Below are 24,666 nucleotides of genomic sequence, written 5' to 3'. Positions count from 1 at the left end.
AGGAGGCTCCTAGGGTGGCCCCTCCCCTGCTCCCTGGCCCCCTGCCTGGACTTGGCCGTCTTGTTGGGCTGGAAGGATTTTTGGGCAGGTTGAGCTGTATCATATCTCCTTCAATTTGCCCCAAGTCACAGGGGAAGAGAGGTAGACCAGTCCAACATGTACAGATGAGAGTACCAGAGGCCCAGAGAGGGAGCCTCACTGGTCTAAGGTCACACAGCAAAGTCCTGGGCAGAGCTGGGTCAAAATGGGTCTTAGGCCAAGAGGAACAGCACCCCTTTATATGCCCATACTTGTCTCTTTCTCCCTCCATGCCCCTAGAACAACCCCTTGGGGGCCTAGAAGGCATCTCAGCATTTCAGTTTCCCTGAGTGGTGAGGCTGAGCCAGAAGAAGGGCCAGCATTGTGAGTGACCACAGTGAGATCTGCAGACCCAGCTTCCTGCACTGACTTCCCCGGCCCCTTTACTGAAGACTCATCCTGGGCCAGCCCCCAACTGTGTGTGTGCTCTACCTGGACCCACATGGTGTTTGTTTGTTTGTTTGTTTTTAGAGACAAGGTCTCTGTCACCCAGGCTGGAGTGCGGAGGTATGATTACGGCTCACCGCAGCCTTGACCTCCTGGGCTCAGGTAATCCTCCTACCTCAGCCTCCCAAGTAGTAGGCGCATGCCACCACACCCAGCTAATTTTTGTATTTTTTGTGGACAGAGAGTTTGGCCACATTGACCAGTCTGGTCTCGAATTCCTGGTCTCAAAAATTCACCCGCCTTGGCCTTCCAAAGTGCTGGGATTACAGGCATGGGCCACTGTCCCTGGCCTGGTCCCACATGTTTAACCCCCACAAACAGTCTCTGTTGAGGATCCTGGAGAGGGAATCACGTTCCCCCACCCCAACTTTAGGCTAGAGATGAAGATCAGGGAGGCTGGAGGCTCAAGCTCCAGATGCCTGAGTGGCCCTTGCATGGCCCTTCTCAATTCCTGGGTGTACAAGAGCCGCCATCAGTCTCCATAGCAACCATTATCCCTGCCCTCCAGAGACCCAAAGCCTGACCTTCCCCATCTCCCAGAGGAAGGCTCCTGGCCTCACAGAGGAGGAGACTGTGGGGTCTCAGGCTGGGCTGCTTTCCACAGCTTCTTTTGAGTTTGCCTCAGTTTTTGCAGCCAGAAGTTGGGCAAAGGACACAGCCTGAACCCCCTTTCCAGGGTCAAGGGAGGGAGATTCTCATTCCAATCCACTTTCCACACGTATTGAGCACTTGGTATGTGCAGCCCCTGGTTGGGCACTGGGGATTGGACAGACAAGGTTCCAGTCCAGTGAGCAGCTTACATTCTGGGAGGGAGACCAGCAATAAACAAGCAAACAACTTCAACTTTCCATGAGTGCTAGCCAGCCCTGGGAGGCTCAGCTGCCAGAAGGAACGTCAAGGGCACGTCCTGGGGCGGGAGACCCTTCCGGAGGAGGAGCAAGAAAGCTGCTTCTGCAGCGCTGAGCCTGGGGAAGGGGGATGAGTGGGGCCGCTTGAGACGGGAGGGGCCGAAGGGTGCAGGTCACTTAAACTCTTTGGGGGAGAATCAGCCCGCATCATAGGATTGATCGAGGGTGGTTAAACCCTTAGCACAGGGCCTGGCACGCTATTCTGGTTTAGGGTCCAAAGCACCCTCCACCCCTTCCCTGGCCTGCTATGGGGTGCGCGGGGGAGAGGGAGGAAAGACGAGCTCCAGGCCGGGGCGCCCCGGCACAATCACGACGATTTGGACAAGAGTGGGGATCCCCGGCCCAGCCCAGGCAGTTTAGGCCGCCCGCATCTGGGGCCCCTCGCCAGCTCCCGGGCGGGAGGCGGCCTTCACAAGGCGGCTTTGTCCTGGCGGCGCCGGCAGGGCCTGGCTAGGCCACCTGGACTGAGAGTGGGGGAGTTAGGCGAAGGCTTCAGGTGCCTGGCGGCTCTGGGGCAGGTGTCGGCCGGCTCCGCCCCTGTCCCCAGAGCAGGTGTCCCGGACCCCCGCGGCCTGCATTCCAGCCCGCTCCCCCTCCCTCGTGTTGAGCTCCGGCCGTGTCTTTGATCCCGGGCCCGGGGACACGGGCCCCTCCCCTTGGGGAGTGAGGGGAGGAGACGGGGCCCCAGAGCGGGGGCAGGGCAGGTAGCGGGGCCTGGGCCTTCGCAGGTGGCTGCTCCAGTTTCCCCAGCCCTCCCCGCGCCCTGGTGGGAAACTCAGCCCAGAAGGAGTCTTCCCGGGCTCCTCGCGGGTTGGGGAACCGTCGGACGCCGGCGCAGGGGGCGGGGCAAGGACCCCGGGGGGTCACCCCGCCCCTTCGCGCTCAGCCCTGCCGAGGTGAAACCTGAGCCCAGGTCGGGGGCGGGACCGGCCCGCGCCTCTCTCCTGGTCCCCGCACCCTGGCCGAAGGCGGCGAGCGCAGGGCCTGGCCCGGGAGCCGCTGGAGCAGGTGAGGGAAGGCTTGGCGGGAGCCGTACAACCCGGCCGTCGGGCCCCGCCGCCCAGGGCTGAGTCTCCTATCTCTCCCCTCGGTCCGCAGGGCCTGCGATGGAGCCTGCAGCCCCGGGTCGCGCCCCTCCCTGAGCGCCCCCGTCGGCGGCCATGCTGCCCCGAGGGCGCCCCCGGGCGATGGGGGCCGCCGCGCTGTTGCTGCTGCTGCTGCTGCTCGGATTCCTTCTGTTCGGTGGGGATCTGGGGTGTGAGCGCCGCAAGCAGGGCGGGCGAGCGGGAGCCCCGGGATGCTTCCCCGGCCCGCTCATGCTACGTGTCCCCCCAGACGGGAGGCTGCGGAGAGCCGCCGCCCTCGACGAAGACCCGGGGGCTGGCCCCGGGGACCACAACCGCTCCGACTGCGGCCCGCCGCCGCCGCGGCCGTCCAAGTGCGAGGTAGGTGCGCGCGGCTCCTGCGGCGGGAGTCCCGGGGACGCCGCCCCCAGCCCAGCCTCTTGGACAGCTGCGAGGATCACAACATCTGGCGTCTGTCCAGCACTGGCCAGCCGGCTGGGGCGCGCCTCGGACGTGCAACTTCTCTGCTCCCGACCTCAGTTTCCCCATTTGAAATGAAGGGTTGGCTCCTGCTGCCCCGTCAGCACACTCTTTCCGTCTCTGCTGCGGGGTGGGGCAGCTCAACCATGGGTCCTCACCGCCTCGCGAAGGGGGGCCTGCTGCCGACCTGGGCGTCCCTCCCCAGCTCTTGCATGTGGCCATCGTGTGTGCGGGGCATAACTCCAGCCGAGACGTCATCACCCTGGTGAAGTCCATGCTCTTCTACAGGTACAGCCAGGTGTCCGTGGAGGAGGGTCAGGAGTGGGGAAGGGACAAAGTCTGGGACACGCTGCTGGTCTCAGAGCTTCAGCTTCCTCATCTGTGACGTGAGGACAGTGTCCCCTTCCTCCCTTGAAGGGCGGTTGTAAGAACATCCTGAGCTGGGCGTGCAAAAGCTCTTTGCAGATGGCGCTTCCATCTCTACGCCCCTCGGGGTGGGGGCTGTCCCATGTTGCTCCTGCTGGGGCCTCTCAGGCTTCCTCTCTGCCCACCCAAAAGGAAAAATCCACTGCACCTCCACTTGGTAACTGATGCCGTGGCCAGAAACATCCTGGAGATGCTCTTCCACACGTGGATGGTGCCTGCTGTCCATGTCAGCTTTTACAACGCGGAGGAGCTCAAGGCAGGGGCCCAGCCCTTCCCCGCTCCCGCTAGCTGTGTCCACCGCTTTCCTCTCTCCAGGGCGTGGTGGGGTTGGAGAAGAGAATCCTCAGTCCCATCCACCTACTGAAGCGCAAACCCCTCTCTTTTTGGGGTTTTACCCCCTCCCCTCTGTGTCCCTCCAAGCGTGTGTTCTGGTGCTCATAGGCCCCTCTGCCATCTCATCCCCTGCCTTTCCCCCACACAGTCCCAGGTCTCCTGGATCCCCAACAAGCACTACTCCGGCCTCTATGGGCTAATGAAGCTGGTGCTGCCCAGCGCCTTGCCCGCTGAACTGGCCCACGTCATTGTCCTGGACACAGATGTCACCTTCGCCTCTGACATCTCGGAGCTCTGGGCACTCTTTGCTCACTTTTCTGGTGAGAGGCCTGGGAGCCTGCCTGACCTGCCCACGACCCCTGCATCTAGCCCTGAGCCCAGGTCCTGTGGCAGCCTCAGACAGCTCCCTTGCCCCCTCCCCTCCCAGACACGCAGGCGATCGGTCTTGTGGAGAACCAGAGTGATTGGTACCTGGGCAACCTCTGGAAGAACCACAGGCCCTGGCCTGCCTTGGGCCGGGGATTTAACACAGGTGGGGACAGTGGTGAGGGGAGGCAGGGGGGGTGGTCTGCTGGTCCTTGGGCCCCTCGGGTTGGGTGGGACAAAGAATGCTAGGAAGCCCCCCAGGAAGAACATTGCTGTGAAAAGAACCCTGGATGAAGAGACAGACAGCAGTTCCAACAGTCCTGTGTGTGCTGGATGACTTTGGCCAGCTCTCCTGCTCCCTCTGAGCCTCAGTTTTCTTGTCCATTAAATGGAGGATAATTTTAACAGCCCTGGGCTCACCAAGTGTGAGAAGGAGGCCATGGATGTGCTCTGTAAGCTGGACAGTGCCTCCTCTTCACCCCCAAGAGGATTGACTGTTGACAAAAGTAGTCTACGAGCAAGCTGGGTGCAATAGTTCATGCCTGTAATCCCAGCACTTTGGGGGGCTAAGGTGGGAGAATCGCTTGAGCCCATGAGTTCGAGAACAGCCTTGGCAACATAGTGAGACCCTTGTCTCTACAAACATTAAAAAATTGGCCAGGCATGGTGGTTCATGCCTGTAATCCCAGCACTTTGGTAGGCCAAGGTGGGCGGATTACTTGAGGTCAGGAGTTCGAGACCACCCTGGCCAACATGGTGATGTGTAGATGGTGAAACCCCATCTACACTAAAAATACAAAAATTAGTCGGGGGTGGTGTCACATACCTGTAATCCCAGCTACTTGGGAGGCTGAGGAGGGAGAATCACTTGAACCCAAGAGGCGGAGGTTGCAGTGAGCCGAGTTCACACCACTGCACTCCAGCCTTGGCAATAGAGCGAGACTCTATCTCATAAATAAATAAGTAAATAAATAAAAAGAATAGGTGTGGTGGCATACCTGCAGTCCCAGCTAGTTGGTGGGGATTGTGGTGGGGTGCTGAGGTGGGAGGTTTGCTTGAGCCTGGGAACTCGAGGCTGCAGTGAGCCATGATTGTGCCACTGCACCACTCTAGCCTGGGTGACAAAGCAAGACCCTGTCTCTAAAAAACAAAACAAAACAACAACAAAAAACAAGTGGTAGTCCATGATCATGTCTGAACAGTCAGAAAATACCAATAAGTCAAAAAACAAAGGACACCTTCATGACCCTCATGTCCCCTAGGAACTGGTCATCCCAGGTGGGCATGACAGCATCTCTTCATTGGCAGGTGTGATCCTACTGCGGCTGGACCGGCTCCGGCAGGCTGGCTGGGAGCAGATGTGGAGGCTGACGGCCAGGCGGGAGCTCCTTACCCTGCCTGCCACCTCACTGGCTGACCAGGTCTGGGGAAGCCTTGCCGGGTGGGGTGTGGCAGGCTGGGGGCTGGGGTGTGATGGGTGTCTCTGCTCAGGACATCTTCAATGCTGTGATCAAGGAGCATCCGGGGCTAGTGCAGCCTCTACCTTGCGTCTGGAACGTGCAGCTGTCAGATCACACACTGGCCGAGCGCTGCTACTCTGCGGCGTCTGACCTCAAGGTGAGGGGGACAGGAGGCTGCGTGCTGGTGGGGGGCCATGGATGGGGACTCCTGCTCCCTGCTCCCATGGCCCCAACACCCTCCCGGGTCCCAGGTGATCCACTGGAACTCGCCAAAGAAGCTTCAGGTGAAGAACAAGCACGTGGAATTCTTCCGCAATTTCTACCTGACCTTCCTGGAGTACGATGGGAACCTGCTGCGGAGAGAGCTCTTTGGGTGCCCCAGCCAGCCCCCGCCTGGTGCTGAGCAGGTGCAAAGGAGCTACCTTCCCCTGCTCCTCTCTGCTTTGGTGGGACCCAGCCTTGTCTGGGGGATGTGTCATTCTGCCCTACCCCTGGTCCTTGTCACCCCTTATCCCCTCAGTTACAGCAGGCCCTGGCACAACTTGACGAGGAAGACCCCTGCTTTGAATTCCGGCAGCAGCAGCTCACTGTGCACCGTGTGCACGTCACTTTCCTGCCCCATGAGCCGCCACCCCCCCGGCCTCACGATGTCACCCTTGTGGCCCAGCTGTCCATGGACCGGTGAGGGTGCAGAGGGCAGCCCAGGGAGTATGGCATGGGCTGGGTTGGACATTTCTGAGAGGGGGTTCCATCTGGCAGCCTGCTGCTGTGGTAGTGAGCTGCCTGGCCCTCAGGGAGTTCCAGAAGTTGGAGACATTGGATATGGTGGAAAGAGCTTGGGCTCTGGAGTCATTCAGATGTCTGGAGCTGTCCCTCGGTCGCCGTGGGACCATGGGCAAGTCTTCGTCTCTCTGGCCCCTAGTTTTCTCTCTCAAATGAGAAAGTACCCACCTGGTGGGGGTAGTTGTGAAGATTCAATCAGATTGGCTCTATAAGTATTTGAAGGGTGCTCAGTAAGTCACTTGAGGAGGTGGCAGCAGCAGCTAACTGGGGAGGTTTTTCAGGCCTCCCTGAGCTGTGCAAGAGGGGCAGAGCTGTGCTGACCTCCCCCTTCCCATAGGCTGCAGATGTTGGAAGCCCTGTGCAGGCACTGGCCTGGCCCCATGAGCCTGGCCTTGTACCTGACAGACGCAGAAGCTCAGCAGTTCCTGCGTTTCATCGAGGCCTCACCAGTGCTTGCTGCCCGGCAGGACGTGGCCTACCACGTGGTGTACCGTGAGGGGCCCCTGTACCCTGTCAACCAGCTCCGCAACGTGGCCTTGGCCCAGGCCCTCACACCTTACGTCTTCCTCAGTGACATTGACTTCCTGCCTGCCTATTCTCTCTATGACTACCTCAGGTGGGCCAGCAGGCAGGGAGGGGAACAGTGTATGGGGTGGATGTGGACAGGGCACGCGTGGGACCCCAGGCTTCCATGTCCCTGCTCCTTTCTGGGCCTCAGTGGCCTCCGTCAAGTGGGGTTTGTATTAGGCTGTTTCTGTCAACAGGGAGGCCAGGGCCAGCTTCAACAGCAGCTCCACCTGTGGTTGTATCCACCCGTTGCTTTGGGCAAGATGGCCCATGGTGGACGGGTCCTGTGGCTAATGCCCTGATGAGGGTCACTGGCCCAGTCCTGGAGGCTCCACTCTTCTCCCCTGCTCATGGGTGCTCCTCCTCAGGGCCTCCATTGAGCAGCTGGGGCTGGGCAGCCAGCGAAAGGCAGCGCTGGTGGTGCCGGCATTCGAGACCCTGCACTACCGCTTCAGCTTCCCCCATTCCAAGGTGGAGCTGCTGGCCTTGCTGGATGTGGGCGCTCTCTACACCTTCAGGTAGGAGAGGCTACTTCTCTGCCCACTCCACTCACTTGCCCACACTGGCTCCCACTACCCACAAGCTCCTAGCCTCAGCCTGGCTCCCACCTGACCCTGCTGCACAGGTACCACGAGTGGCCCCGGGGCCATGCACCCACAGACTATGCCCGCTGGCGGGAAGCTCAGGCCCCGTACCGTGTGCAATGGGCGGCCGACTATGAACCCTACGTGGTGGTGCCGCGTGACTGTCCCCGCTATGACCCTCGCTTTGTGGGCTTCGGCTGGAACAAGGTGGCTCACATTGTGGAGCTGGATGCCCAGGTGAGGAGGGCAGCTTGCTGCCACCAGCTTTGATTCGAGCACCTCCAGGTCCAGGGAACTCACGACACCCGCCTGGGGGGCCACACTGCTGGGCGGCGCCGTTAGAAATACCCTCCTCCTGTAGAACTAAAGTCAGCTGCCCTTTGGCCCTTGCTTTAGCTCTCAGGGGCTACAGGGTAAGCCTGTTTTCTGGAGCTGCACCTTCCCCGCAGGCCAGGCAAGCCAGGTAGCCACTGCTCCTCTGCCCCACCCTACAGGAATATGAGCTCCTGGTGCTGCCCGAGGCCTTCACCATCCATCTGCCCCATGCTCCAAGCCTGGACATCTCCCGCTTCCGCTCCAGCCCCACCTATCGTGACTGCCTCCAGGCCCTTAAGGACGAATTCCACCAGGACTTGTCCCGCCACCATGGGGCTGCTGCCCTCAAATACCTCCCAGCCCTGCAGCAGCCCCAGAGCCCTGCCTGAGGCTGAGGCTGAGGCTGGGCGGGCGCTGCCCCTTGTCTTAGCATTGGGCAGACACCAGGGCAACCCGGCCTGCCCTCCGCCATCCCGGCTATTTAAATTATTTAAGGTCTCTGGGAAGGGCTGGGGCGGAGCATCTGTGGGGTGAGGTCTTCCCCTTGCTGCTATTGTTTGGCTGGCGTCTGGTCTCCCTCTGCCCCAGCCAGTTTGGGGCTGGTTCCCCCATCTTCAATTGTTCATCCCTTTTTCATAATTAAAGTTTTAAAAAATCCTTTTTGTGCTCCTCCTGGTTTGGGGGAGCAGTGTCAGTGCATAAGGGAGGTGCTACGTCCAGCTGGGGTCACAGGAGGGCCTGGGCCCTTAAGGGCAAGCATTCCCCCCACCCCCCGAGAGCCAGTCAGGGAGGGCAGAGGCTGGGACTGGAATGTGTCCTGCCCACCCTCCCCTGCCCCAAACCCAACACCATGAGGCTGAGAGGCTTTATTTGGCTTTATTTAGTAAAATGTTAAAATAAATAAATACAAATTGATCAGCTGCTCTGTATCCCCCCCACCCCCTCAAAACAAAAACCAAACAAACAAAAACAAAAACTTTGAAGCACAAAACTCCAAATACAAGTCTACCAAGACTGAAATCACAAAGGGCATGGACAAGAGACAGGGTTGGGGTCTGGCTGGCTCTTCTCTGCTAGGAGCTGGCTGACCTCTGGCCTGCCCGTCCCACCCCACCTGACTGCAGCTCACCCTGGGCTGAGGACCCACAGATACCAGAGAGGTGAGGGCCCAAAGGCTGCTGGGGAAGGGGTAGGGGGCTGGGGTCCTCAGGGAGAAAGGGCCTTGTGGGAGGGGGTGCCAAGTGGAACTGGGGAGTCCTGCTTCCGTTTAGAGGAGCTATTTTTCAGAGTTCCTACCCTGGCTTTCTGGAGGGCAGCCCCAGCTTCCTGCCTCTCACTTTAGCAAGGGGGCCAGAAGACTGCCCAGGGCCACCCACTCCCATCTTGGAGAGGAGCTGACTCAAAGGACAGTCTAAGTTAGGGTGAGAATGGGAGTCCTGCTTCCTGCCAAGAGTGCCCGGCCAAGAGACAGGAGCACCCAGCCGAGGGACAGGGGCGAGGTTCACACAGAGCAAAGTTGCCTCCACTCAACAGAAGCCATGGGATCTGGAGAACCCAGGCCCTGGAAAATGCACCTGGGCCACCATCCATCCCATTACCCTAGGAGCCTTTTGCCCCTGGGTAAAAAGTCTCCTAAATTCAGCCCTTTAGATAAATAAGAAGGACCACGCCCTGTAAGGGAATGAAGGGAGGAAACCAGAGTGTGTGAGCTGAGAGGTGAGAGCCCAAGGGAGGCTCTGATGGCCCCAAGAGAAGTACCAGAGGTGGCTGGAGAGGCAGCCGTGCATGCGGAGACGGAAGTGCGCTGCAGACACGGTCACCCTCAGGGAAACAGCTGTGTGCAACCGCCCCCATGCACACTGCCTGTTGGGCCTGAGCCAAGCAGCAGCAGGGACAGAGAGGCAGGCATTGCAGGGAAACCAGGCACACGATGGTGCCAGCAGGAGGCTGCCAGGGCGGCCCCACCAGGGACTACCCCTAACTGCCTCCCTATGTCAGGTGCAACCAGCAGGCTTACCCCAAAGGGCCTGATAAGGAAGGAATAAATCAAAACCCCAGATGAGCTCAGCACAAGTGAGACAAGACCCAGCAGGCTCCATGAAAGAAGAAGGACCCGCAGGCAACAAGAACGCAGAGGTGGAGATGACAGCAACATGGCCTCACTGTCACCAGGGTGCAGCGCCTGGTCACGAGCTGGCCAAGGACTCCCAGTCATCACTGCCACCAGGGCGCAGTGCCTGATCAGGAGCTGGCAGGGGACTCCCAGTCAGGGCCCAGTAGGCAGCCGCTCCAGCTCTCTGAAGTGACTGCAAAGCCAGCTGGTCTCAAAAGTGGCTGTGAGAGCAGCTAAATTCTGGGCCATGGGCAAAGAGCAGCGGAGGGAAGGAGGAGGAAGCAAGTGGAGGTGGCTGGGGTGGGGCAGTGTCACGAGCGTATGTCTCAGGTGGTCACAGCCCCCCCCCCCAGGTCTGAGGGGACAGTGAAGGGCAGGGAGATTGAGTGCCAGGGGCCTCTTCTTTACAGTAAAGCGGTGTTTTGGAATTTGAGTCTAGAATGTAGGTTTAGGGGCTGGGTTGCATCTCATACTCCATACTAGCTGACTCCCAAAACCGCTCACATCTGAATGTCAGGAAGAATCCACAGCCCAGCTGCAGGTGAGGTCGAAATGTACTCAACACTGCTGAGGGCGGCAGGCAAAGCCCTGGTCAATTCCTAGCCCCGTCCCCCCAACCCCTGAGACTCCTCAGGCAGCTCCTCTCCGAGCAAAGGCCTCTAGTGATGATGGCTTCCCAACTTCTTTCAGGAAAAGGTAAGTTAGGTGTTGTGTGGCAACCCCAGATGGGCCCAGACAAGTTGAGGGGAAGAGCTCTAGACAGGGCAGACAGCCTGCTGCTGGTCTCTGATCCCCTGCCAACGATTCCTCCAACTAGTCCAGGCGTCTCCAAGGCTCCCTGACTAGACACAGCACCTTGGTTTCTGAATGAGAAAAGGGAACTCTTCCCCCTCAGCCAATCAAGCAGCCAGGGTCTAACTCTGAGGCCTGTTCAGTCAAACTTAATTCCTTCTTCTGCGGTCCTTGGGAAGATGAATGGCGACGGCTGATAGGGATGAGACACATTTTACTCTAAGAAGTGTCTCTTCTCTGTTCCATTTGCTTTCAGATCTGTCTTTGTCTCTCTGGGCCTAACTGGGTGGGAGAGAAGCCGATGGGACCGTTTCTACCTCTCCTAGACTCTGGCCATTCCCAGGGCCTGGAGTGGGCTTGGGGGAGATGCTCCAGCAGGGCCGGGGTACAGAGCCTCCACCGCCCTCCCATCAGCCAGGGGCACGCAAGGGGCAAAGGTCTCCAGCGAGAGCACGCATCTGACACAATTTACTTCTGACTGGCCAAGATGAGACAATGGTCTGAGCCTTTCACAACCCCGGTTTTCTCAAGAAGGAGAGGCCACAACTAGCCAAGCCAAAGCGAGCGCAGTAATTCTAGCCAAGGGTCACCCAGGAGGTTTGTGGGTGGGTGGAGTGGAGTGAATTTCTGGTGCCTGGAGCCAACAGGCAGAGAAAGGAGCAGGAGTCTCAGACCTCTCCCCAAAGGCAAGACAGAGCGAAGGCCACACTGGGGCTCTGTCTCAGAGACATAACCTCAAAACATGTCACTCCTCCTCTGTTCTTTCTAAGCACCAAGGGCTGATGCAGCCAGCCTGCACTCCCACACCCTCCCGTCACGGCCAGGGTGCGTGCACACCACTGAGCTCCGCTGGCCAGTTCCCTCGGAGGTGTCCCCCAGGCACTCGTAATGCTGGTGGCTGAAAGACCAAAAGCAGCACCAAAGGAAGGGATCTTATTTAGGCACCAGCCTTTTGCTCTAGCAGAATCCGAGAAGACCACGGGTAGGGCCCTGATACCATCCATACTTCCATTTGGGCTTCACAACAGGAGACAAGATCCCTGCACCAAGAAGAGAGCACGGTCTTTTCTGAGGAGAGAGAAGGGTGGGGAGCTCCGCCTCTGTCCTTCAAGGAGACTGGCCCACCAGTCTAGAGACACACACACGGCAAAATGTCATTGTGATCAGCAGGGTCTGTGCTAAAAAATTATAACTACACGGCATTTTCTCCAGTTCTGACACCTTTTTAATAGAAATCACTGTTTTTAGGAAACAAATAGCACTTTTGTAATTTTTTTTTACAATGTTTCTTACCTTGATCTTAATTTAAGTAACACTAGGAAGACCTCAATATCTTTTATTTTCCTTTTTAATTTAAAAAAAAGTTGTTTTTTTTCCCCAGATACAAAGATTTTTGCCCTTGCATAAAAAAACAGTGCCCGAACGATGACACAAGGACTCACAAAGACTCACGGGACCTCACTGACACTATGATTCCTACTCTACCATGCAAGGTCTCGGCTACCCTTAAATGGACTGTCAGCCTGAAAAACAGCTTTTCTATTCCTTAGTTTTTGTTACCAAGAAAGTAAAATGAACAGTAAAATAAAACTTTCCTTAAAGAAAAAAAGAACAAAAACAAAAATTTAAAAAAGAGAAAAGAAACGTCTCCATTCAATTCACACACACCTGGGTCGCGTGCTGCTTCACTCAAGATCTTCTCTTCTTATAAATATAGAAAAGGGATGGAGCTTGTTTTCAAGTAAAATCACTGATTCACCTTTTTTTCCTTCCTGGACACACACATCCTTCTTCCCTGCCTTGGGCAAGGGCCAGCGGCCCGGGCTCTGCTTGTTCTTGGAGAGGAGACAGCGGGATAACCACGGGGATGCGCGATTCGCCAAGCAGGGAAGGAAGGAGACTGGCCAGGCTTCAGGAGTGGTGGGGTTACTGCGCAGGGAGCAGAGCGCAGGGGAGAAGAACCTACTGGCTGTTCTTGGTGTTGGTCTCCCCTTGCACGAGGCCCCCGCCAGACGTGATTAAATACTGCTTATTTGATACACTGTCCCACCCCCCTGCTCCCTCCAGCCACTCCCCTTCCCTCTTCTGGGCACTGGGGTTGGTTAAATCTCAATTCCTTTTTTTGGTTTTATAGTAGCGAAAGTTTAGAAACAGGAAAGCCCACACACTCTTTGGACTTGTCTTCTCTACCTAAACAAACGGCTCGGCAAGTAAGGATCTGAAACCTGCTCTCCTCCCTCCGCCCGTCCCTGCTCCCCACCCAAGAAAACAGAAACAAACCCATCGTGGCTGTGGAGGCTGCTGCAGGCACACACTGGTGTATAATAGAGAGAGTAAATATATTATTTCACTTGGCATGGTGCTGGCAAAGAACCTCCAGCTGGCACTATTTCATGTAACATGGTCCAATCTTTGCATGTACACACAGAATAAGAAGGATCAATTGGCAAACTCTGGTGCCACCTGGCACAAGCATCTTCTCTCTCTCTGGAACCAAAGAACCAAAAGAATTCTGCACTTTCCAGAAATCCGGCTTTGCTTTTCTAGAGTCTTCAGTGTTCTGCTCTCCTCGCCGCCGGGATCCCGTGGCTTCTCCTAGAGGGGCTCTGTTATTTAGTCTCTTCCCCCTGGTTACAGTTCGCTGTGCAGCTCTGGGAGGAGGGGGAAGGGGCCGGCGTGGAGGTGGCGGCGTTGGCAGGGGGGGTGCAGTCCGGGCCATTGGAGATGGCCCCCACAGTGGCCTCAGAGTCTACAGGTTTGGAGAGGTCGATGCCGTGGATGAGGCGAATCAGCTGTTTTACCTTCTCCAGGGAGCTGTGCATCTCCTTCTGCCGGGCCAGAATGGTGTTCTTCATTTCCATGCATTTCTGCAGCAAATGACAAGGGCAGTGGCACTGAGCCGCCTCGTTTCTAACAGGCCTGGCAGCCCCTGAGAGCAGAGCGCCTTCCCTCTGCCCAGGGAAAAGAAGCCCTCCTGACTGCTGTGCAGCCCCTGGGCCTTGCTGTGCTCCTCAGTGGAGTGGGCGGCTGCCACCTAAGGAACAGGGCGGGTGGAGTGGGTAGGCTGAGGGGGTCCAAGAGACAACAGAGAGAAAGAGAGCACGCGGGCACCAACACGCAGGAGTACTAACGCTTAAAAACAAACCGGCAGAGCCGCCGTCAGACTTCCAAACAAAGGTTGTTTTTTTTTTTTTTTTTTTTGTTGAGACGGAGTCTCGCTCTGTCGCCCAGGCTGGAGTGCAGTGGCCGGATCTCAGCTCACTGCAAGCTCCGCCTCCCGGGTTTACGCCATTCTCTCGCCTCAGCCTCCCGAGTAGCTGGGACTACAGGCGCCCGCCGTCTCGCCCGGCTAATTTTTTGTATTTTTTTAGTAGAGACGGGGTTTCACCGTGTTAGCCAGGATGGTCTCGATCTCCTGACCTCGTGATCCGCCCGTCTCGGCCTCCCAAAGTGCTGGGATTACAGGCTTGAGCCACCGCGCCCGGCCTACAAAGGTTGTTAAAAAAAAAAAAAGTTCCCACAGCTGCCCTGCAGCCTGTTTGGGCAGGTTTTGATACACTTCTGTCATGCTAACTGGGGAGCCTTCAGGACTGGACTGAGCTCTTCAGGGTGGAAAACACACAGTGCTATCTGGATTCCATCTGAGTGCAGCAGGAACTGAGAGGACAGGCCAGCAGCATTTAGGAGGATCGAAGCCCCAAGGACAAAGGCCTGCAGCCAGTACACCTTCTGCTCAGCCAGGGACTTGGGAGTCTTTTGCCCTTTTGCCCTCAGCCTCCCACACCTGCTGGCTTCTACTTTAGGCAGGGAAAGAGATGAAGGAGGTGTTAAATCTGCATGCCACGGGTAGGTATGGTGAGGAGGAAAAAGCAGGTAAGCAGGACAGTTCAACTGCCACCAAGTACAACGCACCACCTGGTATCCGTGAGGGCTGAGGTCACTTCACTCCAACAAGGGTGACCTACTCAATGGAAAAGAAGACTGGCTCCTTGCCTGGGAGGAGCCTGTGTCCCCTGCTGCAAATACAACCCTCTTTCCCACTTGGACAGGCCGGGCTGGGCAGTACTTACTTCCAATACTTGTCTCTAGAAAGCCCGCTTCCTCACACTGGTCAGGAAAACCGGGAAATGCAATCAGCATGGTGTGGAAGAAAGAGCGAGGGGGGCCGTATGGATGGGCCCACTCACTCGGTGACTAGGAAGAATCACATGAGGGGACCTGGTCTGTGTCTGCTCAGTGTCAGGTGAGGCGCTACACTCCCCCCACACACTGTCAGGAATACGCAGGGCCGTGGCTACACTGTTGTAGCTGTTACTTATTCAGCCTGAAGACTGAAGATCCTCTTTCAGATTAAAGCCAAGAGAATGTTCCAGAGCTTGGGTAAGGCACCACCTACCAACTAGCCACCTGTACCTGAGGGCTGTACTCTTAACTGGATGGCAAACTGCATTTGCCCAAGTTAATCACATTAATAAACAGAAGGACCTGAAGCAGCCTGGGGCCCACACGTACTGTTATGTATATGGAAAGGCCTAGGTCTCTGCACCTATGTATCGACTCTGTAGGCATGAGGTTTACTTACACTTATGGAATTGCTGAGCTGTTTCACCTTTTGCTCTAGTTGTTCTCGTTCTTGTTTTAAATCTGAACTCCATTTCAGTAACTTCTGTTTCTCTTCTTCTTTTGCTAAAAAAAAAGAACAGTTTTTGACAATTAATTCTTTGAAAAGGCCACTGTGCTCAGGATGCCTGCTAAAGAAGATATTTTCCCCAGAGCTCCCATGAGTCCCACAACCAGTGCAGAGAGTCTGCCCAGCTGGACTTTTCCTTTTTCTGTGTACATATGCTAAGAAAACTGTCAGTGGCTTGGGTCTGGCTTTACATAAATGAGATACCACATCTCATTTTTTCCCCCAAGAAGTGCTAATAGGCCAGGCATGGTGGCTCACGCCTGTAATCCTAGGACTTTGGGAGGCCCAGGCAGGTGAATCACTTGAGCCCAGGAGTTCAAGACCAGCCTGGGTGACATGGCAAAACCCGTCTCTACCAAAAAATACTAAAGTTAGCTGGGCATGGCAGTACACCCGTAGAGTCTCAGCCACTCGGGAGGCTGAGGTAGGAGGATCGACGGGGCCCAGGAGGAGGAAGCTGCAGTGGGCTGTGATCATGCCACAACACCCTAGCCTGGGCGATACAGTGAGACCTTGTCTCAAAAAATAAATGAATAAAAAAAATGCTACAGAAGTTTTCCACTTTATCTAATAAAAGGTTTTCATTTTTTTGTTTCCTCCAATAGTTAAGAACAAAAGGTTTTCATTTTTAAATTTAAATTTCCTTTTGAGGATAAAACAAATACTGCCAGTATTTTTTTTTTTTTTTTTTTTTTTTGAGACGGAGTCTTGCTCTGTCGCCCAGGCTGGAGTGCAGTGGCCGGATCTCAGCTCACTGCAAGCTCCACCTCCCGGGTTCACGCCATTCTCCTGCCTCAGCCTCCGAGTAGCTGGGACTACAGGCACCCACCACCTCGCCCGGCTAGTTTTTTATATTTTTAGTAGAGACGGGGTTTCACCGTGTTAGCCAGGATGGTCTCGATCTCCTGACCTTGTGATCCGCCCGTCTCGGCCTCCCAAAGTGCTGGGATTACAGGCTTGAGCCACCGCGCCCGGCCTTTTTTTTTTTTTTAACAAGGGGAAGCTTACAAAAAAGTAGGTATGGATAACTCCTTACCTGCTTTGTAGGCAATATAGGAATGAACAATTGCTAAAGTTCCAGGCCATGGAATTGCTTCTTCCTTCTTCAGCATCTGAAAAGATTTTTAGAATTTTACCTTGAGAAGGAGGTTTAAACACACATCCTCTACGTAACAACTAGCAATGGTATTAGTGGCTACTGGCAGATAAAATCCAGGAAGGATTTATGGTAGCAGTGTTGCAAAACCCTGGTCTACAGTTTCTGGACTAAAATGTTCCAAATATCAGCTTAGGAGAATGAAGTTCAAGGCAGGAAGAGCCAGGACACTTGAGCCCAGGCTTAGAAGGAGCTGGGACTTGGCTAGGCATTCCTATCTTTTCACGCCACATGACACCCAACCACTCCCAACAGCTAGAACCATCCACACAAAAGCCGCACATCAGCATGATGGCAGCAGCCACTGGCAGTTTCGTCCTTGACCTGACATGGGCTGCCTGTCTCAATTTTAGATTTCTATGTCCCTCAAAGACAGCCTGACCAAGGAAATTAAATATTAGTTCCAAATACTAAAGTATAATCTAGGCCCTATGTCAAAAATCATCAGAAGGTCACAAAGCAGCATCAGGAGGAGGACGGTGAGAGAAGTGTTCTGCTGCACCACACCACAGGCTGCAGGATGAGGACAAGATACCAGGGAAAACCAGAATTCATTCAAAGCAGGATTCCAAAGAACTGAGCAGGATCCCAGGGCTTGCTGAGCTATTGAGCTTGCTTATTTATTATTTATACTTTGCCTACCTCTAAAAAAGAGTTGAGACAGCTTATAATAAAATCATAAAGACATAAATATACACGGATAGTTGAAAAAAGGCAACCAGAAACCAAACAGAGAAGGAGGGAGGCAAGGACAGTTAGGAATATGTTTGCCTTTTAAGTCTGTAAAATATCGACAGCACTTTACAGTTAGTTCTCTGAGTCTGATATAACAAAATAGGTTAAAAGTGAAATGGGTGTTATTTTATTATTATTATTATTATTTTGAGACAGAGTCTCGCTCTTGTCACCCAGGCTGGAGTGCAGTGGTGTGACCTCTGCTTACTGCAACCTCTGCCTCCCGGGTTCAAGCGATTCTCCTGCCTCAGCCTCCCAAATAGCTGGGATTACAGGTGCCCACCACCACGCCCAGCTGACTTTTATATTTTTAGTAGAGATGGGGTTTCGCCACATTGGCCAGGCTGGTCTTGAACTCCTGACCTTAGGTGACCCGCCTGCCTTGGCCTCACAAAGTGCTGAGATTACAGGCGTTAGTCACTGCGTCCAGCCCAAGGTGTTATTTTAATTAATCAACTGGGCACTTTCTCTTAATTTTATTCCCAAAGAAGAGTTTTAAAACCATATACTTGGTCTAGACCATTCCTAGAGAATGAGGCACTCTGGACTTTTAAGGGTCTTGACTTTTAAAGAGAAGATAAGTCATTTCAAATACAAGGAAGCATCTATCCAGCTCAGTAATAAGGCAGAGAGTTTCTGAGGGAATGAAGGCCGTGCGCCTGCATGCTGTGTCATGAACAGGGAAGATGCAGCCTGGAGACCGACTGGGAGAGGGAAGAGACTGCCAATCCCCAGGAAAGGAATTCCTCCTGATGGCCCTGTCTTTGTCCTCCTTGGCCCTTCCCCCGTCAGACCCACCCACAGTACCTGGTCCTGACATCTGGGACAGATCCACATGCCCTTGGGAATTGTTTTCAGAGGGGGGTCTAAGCAGTCCAAATGATACACACGGGAACACGTGTCGCACATCAGTAACTGGCCACTTTTTCTGCAAACGCTGCAAAAATCCTCATGAATATCACCCTATAAAGTTGAGAGGAAAGGTAAGAAAAAGGACAAAAAAGGTAAAATTTTAATGTTAACATGCACATTCTAGATGCATATAAATGTTTTCGGACAATCAGCTGCCTCGGTCCAGAAGTACTCAAGAGAAGTAGGAATCACCATTAGCACAGGCCCCTACTCACTCCATATATTAGGCTAAGGTTCCCTGAGTGGGGACAGTACAATAGTCCCCCCTTATCCATGGGGGCTATGTTCCAAGACCCCCAGCGGATGCCTGAAACCTCCGTACTGAACCCTATATATATGTTTTTCTATACATGCAAACCCACGATAAAGTTTAATCTATAAATTACGCACAATAAGAGATTAACAACAGTGACTAAGAAAACAGAACAATTATAATGATATACTGTAATAAAAGATGTGAATGAGGTCTGTCTTCTTTTTTCTCTCTCAAAACATCTTAATATTTTCAGACTGCAGTTGACTATGGGTAACTGAAAGAGTAAGAAGTGAAACCTCAGATAAGGGAGGACTACTGTATACTTTTTTTTTTCAGACAGAGTCTCGTTCTGTCGCCTAGGCTGGAGTGCAGTGGCGTGATCTCGGCTCACTGCAAGCTCCGCCTCCTGGGTTCACGCCATTCTCCTGCCTCAGCCTCTGGATTAACTGGGACTACAGGTGCCTGCCACCACACCCAGCTAATTTTTTGTATTTTTAGTAGAGACGGGGTTTCACGTGGTAGCCAGGATGGTCTCGATCTCCTGACCTGGTGATCCGCCCACCTTGGCCTCCCAAAGTGTTGGGATTACAGGCGTGCGCCACTGTGCCCAGCAGGGACTACTGTATTCTTAAAATTAAGAGTTTACAGGAGAGGTCTATAGTCGCCTAGGCCAAAATTAACATTATAGGCGATACCTAAGAGTTTATTATGTTTTGGTAGAGGACAATCTACGTATCATAAATCTTATAGGCATGGAAGTCCATTCATCAAAGTGTTTCACAATATGATACAAACAATTCTCATCACCTATCAATTTTGGGGGGAGTTTAGAAGGACTGGGAAAGAAGACAGACAAAAATTGGAGTTTTCCTGAACTTGCTTGCTCAAGAAGAAAAAAATACAGTGAAAGTTCAAAGGGGAAAATATTAAGTCAGAAACAAATTAAATTCATATGCGAGTTCTTTCCAAAATGAAGAATTTAAAAAGCCAAAGCAACAGCTGACAATGTTCTCCCAAAACCAGTATTTTGTGTTTGCTGTTCAATGGGCCATTCTATTCTGGGAAGCTTTATCCCTATAAAAACTTCACCAGCTGGAAAAAGATGAGCAGCCCCAGTCTGTTGTGCCAGTCCTGTCTCTCTACCACCCCCATCACAGTGATAGTTATAGGACCCAGGTAAGTCTGCTGGAGTCTCTGAACAGAAGGCACCATCAGAATAAAGCGGATCTACTCAAAATTGGAAGAGGAGAACCAAAAAAAAAAAAAAAAAAAAAGAGCTATTGAAGAGGTCTTTTCCAGTGAGTCAACCCCTAGCTCATTCTCTGGATGGGATTAAATCCACTGAGAAGGACACCAGGGAAGGGAAGACAGAAGGGAAGTGCCAGAGGTGACCCAGCAAGTCAAGCCAATGTGCCGCTGTGGATTTCCTGGCTATTCTGCCAGAGGGTCTAATACAGAAATTGTGCACAGGAAGCAATGATAGAGAGCAATGTGAACCCCTCCTTTCTATGATGTAATCCCTCCACCACCACCACTGAAGGAACACATGGTCATGGACCTACAATTTCACTCCAAGGGAAACTTGCTCTGTAATCCACTAGGGTATCTGGCAGCCCAGAAAAGAGGCTACAAAAGTTTTAAGATACATCATAGTGTGGATGGATTTTAATTTTTTTCTTTTCTTTTTTTTTTTTTTTTAAGATAGAGTCTCTTGCTGTGTTGACCAGGCTGGAGTGCAGTGGCACGATCTCGGCTCACTGCAACCTCCGCCTCCTGGGTTCAAGCGATTCTCCTGCCTCAGTCTCCCAAATAGCTGGGATTACAGGCGCCCACCAGCGCGCATGGCTTTTATATTTTTAGTAGAGACAGGGTTTCACCATGTTGGTCAGGCTGGTCTCGAACTCTTGACCTCATGATGCGCCCACCTCAGCCTCCCAAAGTGCTGGGATTACAGGCGTGAGGCACTGCACCTGGCAGCTTTTAATTTTTCTTAGTAGGAAAATGTAAAATGTGACCCCTGGACAGTAAAAAAGATACTTAACATATGTTCTAAAATATTACATGTGAATGTAGCCTAATAGTTTAACTTCTAGGCACCAAAAGAGGTAAGGCTTCATTCCTAGATCAACTACAATTTTCTTCCTTCATTATTAAAATCAGGCTGAGGGCTATTCTCCTCTAGAGGGTCAGCCTTTCTTGAAACTTATCCCTAAGTGGTGAGTCTGCGTCTTTAGAAAGTTTATTTAAAATGTGTGATTTTAGAGACTGTTTTATGTGAAAAAGTTATCAGTGATGGAGTGAATGAGACAAACTGAGCATCTTACTCAGAGGCACTTGGGATAAACGAAGAGGTGTTCACTTTCCTTTGCTTCTGAGCAAGGAGAACATCAAGAAATAGAAGGCAGAGAGACAGAAAATAAAAATTAAATAATTTATTTAAGTTCCCAAAGGAAACTTCCTATCTTGTTTATATATCCTGTAATTTTTGGTGTTAAGATCCCTTTTCACTCTTAAAGTTATTGAGGATCCCAGAGAGCTCTTACATGAGTTATATCTATTAATATTTACTGTAATAACAGTTAAAAAACATTTTTTTTTGAGACAGGGTCTGGCTTTGTCACCCAGGCTACAGTGCAGTGCTGTGATCTCGGCTCACTGCAGCCTTGACCTTCCAGGCTCAGGTAATCCTCCCACCTCAGCCTCCCAAGTAGCTGGGACTACAAGCGCATACCACCATGCCTGGCTAATTTTTTAATTTTTTGTAGAGATGGGGGTCTCACTTTATTACCCAGGCTGGTCAATACTTTCAATTCTGAATTACAGAACCATGAAAAATTACAAACATAGTATATCAAAATATTTTTAAACTCCAAAACACAGAGGTACACATTCCATTAGCTGCCAGAGTGACATCATCATCACACATCATGCAGTATCAGGTAAACTCCACTGTTCCGTCTTGAGAGAATGAGAATGAAAATGGCAAATGAAGGTTTAGTATCATTGTGAAAATAGTTTTGATTTTATGACTCCCTGAAAGAGTCTCGGGGACTCCCAAACTACACTTTGAGAACTGCTGCCCAGAGAAATGAATATAAGATGCCAAAACATTTTATCCATACAGAACCGGTTCTTTGCCTAAAAGAGCAGAGAAAGTGCTACGGAGGCACCATGCCAGGTCAAAAGGCTTAGGCTTTGACGACTGACCAAATTATTACTATAAACCAGACGGTAGGTAAGTTGAAAGACAGCTGGCCCATGATGCTTGGCTAGGAGCTGAGGAGGTGTGTTTTTAGGAAGTACCATGGCAATATCAACTGCAATTTCATTAAGTGATAAAAAATTTTTATAATTATATTAACGTATCTTCCCTTCTCATAAAAATGATGATAGTGGCAACAAGGTACATCTAGAGGATTAGTGTCTGGTAGGTCCTGTATTACACCAAGTCCCTCAAATGGTTATTGATCCCTAGAAATGCCTGCCTCTCAAGTGTTACTGTTTAATTAATGTTGTTGGAACTTACACTACCCAGCAGCAAACATACATAGCCCTGTGTGTTGATTTTAATCACTGCCACTACTGGGATACTGTAAAAGGAGAAGTCAATTATCTTAAAAATATGTTCTGCTGAGTTTAACTTAGGGAGTTTGTTAGAAAAGCTTTCTTTTACCTTTAGATTTCTGAAAAGAAATATGTTTCAATTTTAAGACAAAACCTGGCAGAAGGTCTTAAGTCTGTGAGTTGATGAGTGGATCCTTTGGGTTCAATCTTTCTAAGAAAACCATAATCCCATTTGGCCCAAAAAATACAACAAAAACAACATTGTTTAGGAGAGAGACTCACACGCAGAACTACAAAATCATCTGTCCCCTAGCATTTGTGTACCACCCTAGAGGGAGAGCTCTACCAAGAGGCCAATGAGCTGGCGATCCTTTGGCAATACTTCAACTGAGAAGAAGTTGGGACAATCTTTGGCACTAGCAAACAAGATTTCTGAGAGAGACCCTGCCACTCATTAACAGGACAGTTAGAAAACTTGTGTCAATTATTAATGCCAAAAGTTGGGAAAGCTGGACAAAATGCTGAATCTTTAGAGAATGATGAATCTGTAATCACCAATGACGTCTAAGGAAGGAAACAAGGAAACCCGTCAGGGAACAGAATTCTTCTATGACCCTAGTCCTCCAAAGATAACATTTTCTTTGTTGCCTCTGGAATTTTAACTCGGAATATTCATATGGCATTCTGCTGCTCCTTGGAGAGGGGTGTGCCATTAGTGGGTTCTGAGAACCTTCAAGTTCAAAGGACATTTTATCTTAGGATGGTCAGTGACAAGCTCTGCGATTCACCAAATAACTGAGACATGTGTGAAGTGAAACTCTTTATTTCCCTCCTCAGATCTGCTCCTCTTAATCTTTAGTAAATGGAAGCTTCATCTTTCTAGTCATTTAGGCCAAAAACTTTGGATTTCTCCTTAACCATTCTTTTTCTCATAACCTATATTCAATCCTGATGGCTCTTCAAAATATATGCAGACATGATCACTTTTCTCCATCTCTGCTTCTTCCATCAAATTAGGCCAAGCTATCATCATCATATTTCTTTCCTTTTTTTTTGAGACAGGGTCTTCTTCTGTCACCCAGGCCAGAGTGCAGTGGTGCAATCATGGCTCACTGCAGCCTCAACCTCCCATGCTCAAGTGATCCTCCTACCACAGCCTTGCAAGCAGCTGTGACTAAAGGGGCACACCAGTATGCCCGGTTAATTTTTGTATATTTAGTAGAGACAGGGTTTCACTACATTGCCATCACACCTGGCTAATTTTTTAGTGTTTTGTAGAGACAGGGGTCTTGCCATGTTGTCCAGGCTCGTCTTGAACTCCTGGGTTCAAGCAGTCGCCCACCTTGGCCTCCCAAAGTGCTGGGATTTACAGGTGTGAGCCACCGTGCCTGCCCATCATCTTTTGCCTGGACAATTGCAACAGCCTCCTAACTGGTCTTCCTGCTTCCATCCTATTTTCCCTATAGGCCCTTTTCTTCTGCACATTTTAGACACAGTGATCCTTTTTAAAATCCAAGTTGATTTTGCGTACACCTTAAAAATAATAAATGCAAGCAAGAATCATTAAAGGATGCTAAAAACATTAGGTAACAGTTTGTTGGGAACAGTTTTTATACAGACTCAAAGCTATCTCCACCACAGGAAAAAGGCACATTTACAGGTAGAAAAATCTGACAGAAAACTATCTGAGGAGACGCAAGTTAACATCATCAACAGGAGAGACTTGACAACATGTGCCTCCTGCTGTGATGCCCTGGTAACGACCCACCATCGTCACTTATTAGCGCTCCTGCAAAAATGCATACCCTGAATCTACTGCTGAGAAAAAAAATCACACAATCCGAACGGAGACGCATTCTACAGAGGAATTGGCTATCTTTTTTTTTTTTTTGAGACGGAATCTTGCTCTGTTGCCCAGGCTGGAGTGCAGTGGCCGGATCTCAGTTCACTGCAAGCTCCGCCTCCCGGGTTTACGCCATTCTCCTGCCTCAGCCTCCCGAGTAGCTGGGACTACAGGCGCCCGCCAACTTGCCCGGCTAGTGTTTTTGCATTTTTTAGTAGAGACAGGGTTTCACTGTGTTAGCCAGGATGGTCTCGATCTTCTGACCTTGTGATCCGCCCGTCTCGGCCTCCCAAAGTGCTGGGATTACAGGCTTGAGCCACCGCGCCCGGCCTGGCTATCTTTTTAAAAACATCAATGTTATGAAAGACAAAGAATGAGAAACTCTTCCAGAATAAAGGATTACCAAACAGACAATATCATGACAATAAATGTCAAGAGTAATCTTGAATTGGACCCTGGAGCAGAAAAAACAAAGTGTCACAAAAACAAGTAAGCAACAAATGGAGCAATCTGAATATGGACTGTATATATTATAGTAATATTTTATTAGTGTTAAATTTCCTCAATTTGATAAAAGCACTGTAGCTACATAAGACAGTATTTTTGCTCTTAGGGGATATATAGTGGAATATTTTAGGGTGAAGATTCATGAAGTCTGCAACTTCTTGTTATCTGGTTCCCCCAAAACAAGTGTGTATGGTAGGTGAGAAGCATATGTGGCAAAATGTTAACAACTGGTGAATCAATGTGAAGGATATACATTGGTTCTTTGTACCATTATTGTAACTTTTCTG

The 24,666-nt window shown here is 51.7% G+C and overlaps 2 protein-coding genes across 30 annotated transcripts in view; one reads left to right on the top strand and one right to left on the bottom strand.

The window, feature by feature from the left end:
• Positions 1-2,137: 2,137 nt before the first annotated feature.
• On the top strand, positions 2,138-8,468 carry LARGE2 (LARGE xylosyl- and glucuronyltransferase 2). Of its 6 annotated transcripts, none has more exons than XM_033204589.1 (15): positions 2,138-2,441; positions 2,532-2,675; positions 2,769-2,878; positions 3,183-3,265; positions 3,536-3,659; positions 3,885-4,056; positions 4,164-4,268; positions 5,411-5,523; positions 5,594-5,719; positions 5,814-5,969; positions 6,083-6,243; positions 6,813-6,961; positions 7,110-7,430; positions 7,538-7,733; positions 7,991-8,468. In XM_033204589.1, the coding sequence occupies exons 2-15, from the start codon at positions 2,594-2,596 to the stop codon at positions 8,343-8,345; spliced, it is 2,253 nt and encodes a 750-aa protein (XP_033060480.1). In that variant the 5' UTR covers positions 2,138-2,441; positions 2,532-2,593; the 3' UTR covers positions 8,346-8,468. The 6 variants fall into 6 exon arrangements, with proteins under 6 accessions (XP_033060480.1, XP_033060484.1, XP_033060481.1 ...); XM_033204593.1 differs by having other exon boundaries at positions 6,683-6,961; positions 7,281-7,430; XM_033204590.1 differs by having other exon boundaries at positions 2,532-2,878; positions 7,281-7,430.
• A 200-nt stretch (positions 8,469-8,668) lies between these two features.
• The window catches only part of PHF21A (PHD finger protein 21A), a 197,798-nt gene continuing 181,800 nt past the window's right edge, over positions 8,669-24,666 (bottom strand). For 22 of the 24 annotated variants that reach the window (XM_033204619.1, XM_033204621.1, XM_033204612.1 and 19 more), the window contains 4 exons: positions 18,105-18,260; positions 16,443-16,518; positions 15,299-15,402; positions 8,670-13,583 (listed from right to left, as the gene is read on the bottom strand). In XM_033204619.1, the coding sequence (XP_033060510.1) occupies positions 13,326-13,583; positions 15,299-15,402; positions 16,443-16,518; positions 18,105-18,260 (594 nt within the window). In that variant the 3' untranslated portion in view covers positions 8,670-13,325. Of the gene's footprint in view, positions 13,584-14,786; positions 14,911-15,298; positions 15,403-16,442; positions 16,519-18,104; positions 18,261-24,666 lie in introns of all 24 variants that reach the window. The other 2 variants (XM_033204622.1, XM_033204610.1) reach the window with 1 other exon arrangement.

The sequence above is a fragment of the Trachypithecus francoisi genome, unplaced genomic scaffold (genome assembly GCF_009764315.1).
Source record: "Trachypithecus francoisi isolate TF-2019V2 unplaced genomic scaffold, Tfra_2.0 Lachesis_group8, whole genome shotgun sequence".
In the NCBI taxonomy this organism is placed as follows: Eukaryota; Metazoa; Chordata; class Mammalia; order Primates; family Cercopithecidae; genus Trachypithecus; species Trachypithecus francoisi.
This window is presented reverse-complemented; position numbering and strand designations above follow the sequence as displayed.

Bases quoted from the DNA above. Each gene is read 5' to 3' on its own strand.
- LARGE2 (XM_033204588.1), top strand. From the start codon at position 2,594: ATGCTGCCCCGAGGGCGCCCCCGGGCGATGGGGGCCGCCGCGCTGTTG. The intron at 4,057-4,163 runs GTGAGAGGCCTG...CTCCCCTCCCAG, and splicing joins ACTCTTTGCTCACTTTTCTG to ACACGCAGGCGATCGGTCTT. The intron at 5,524-5,593 runs GTCTGGGGAAGC...GTCTCTGCTCAG, and splicing joins CCACCTCACTGGCTGACCAG to GACATCTTCAATGCTGTGAT.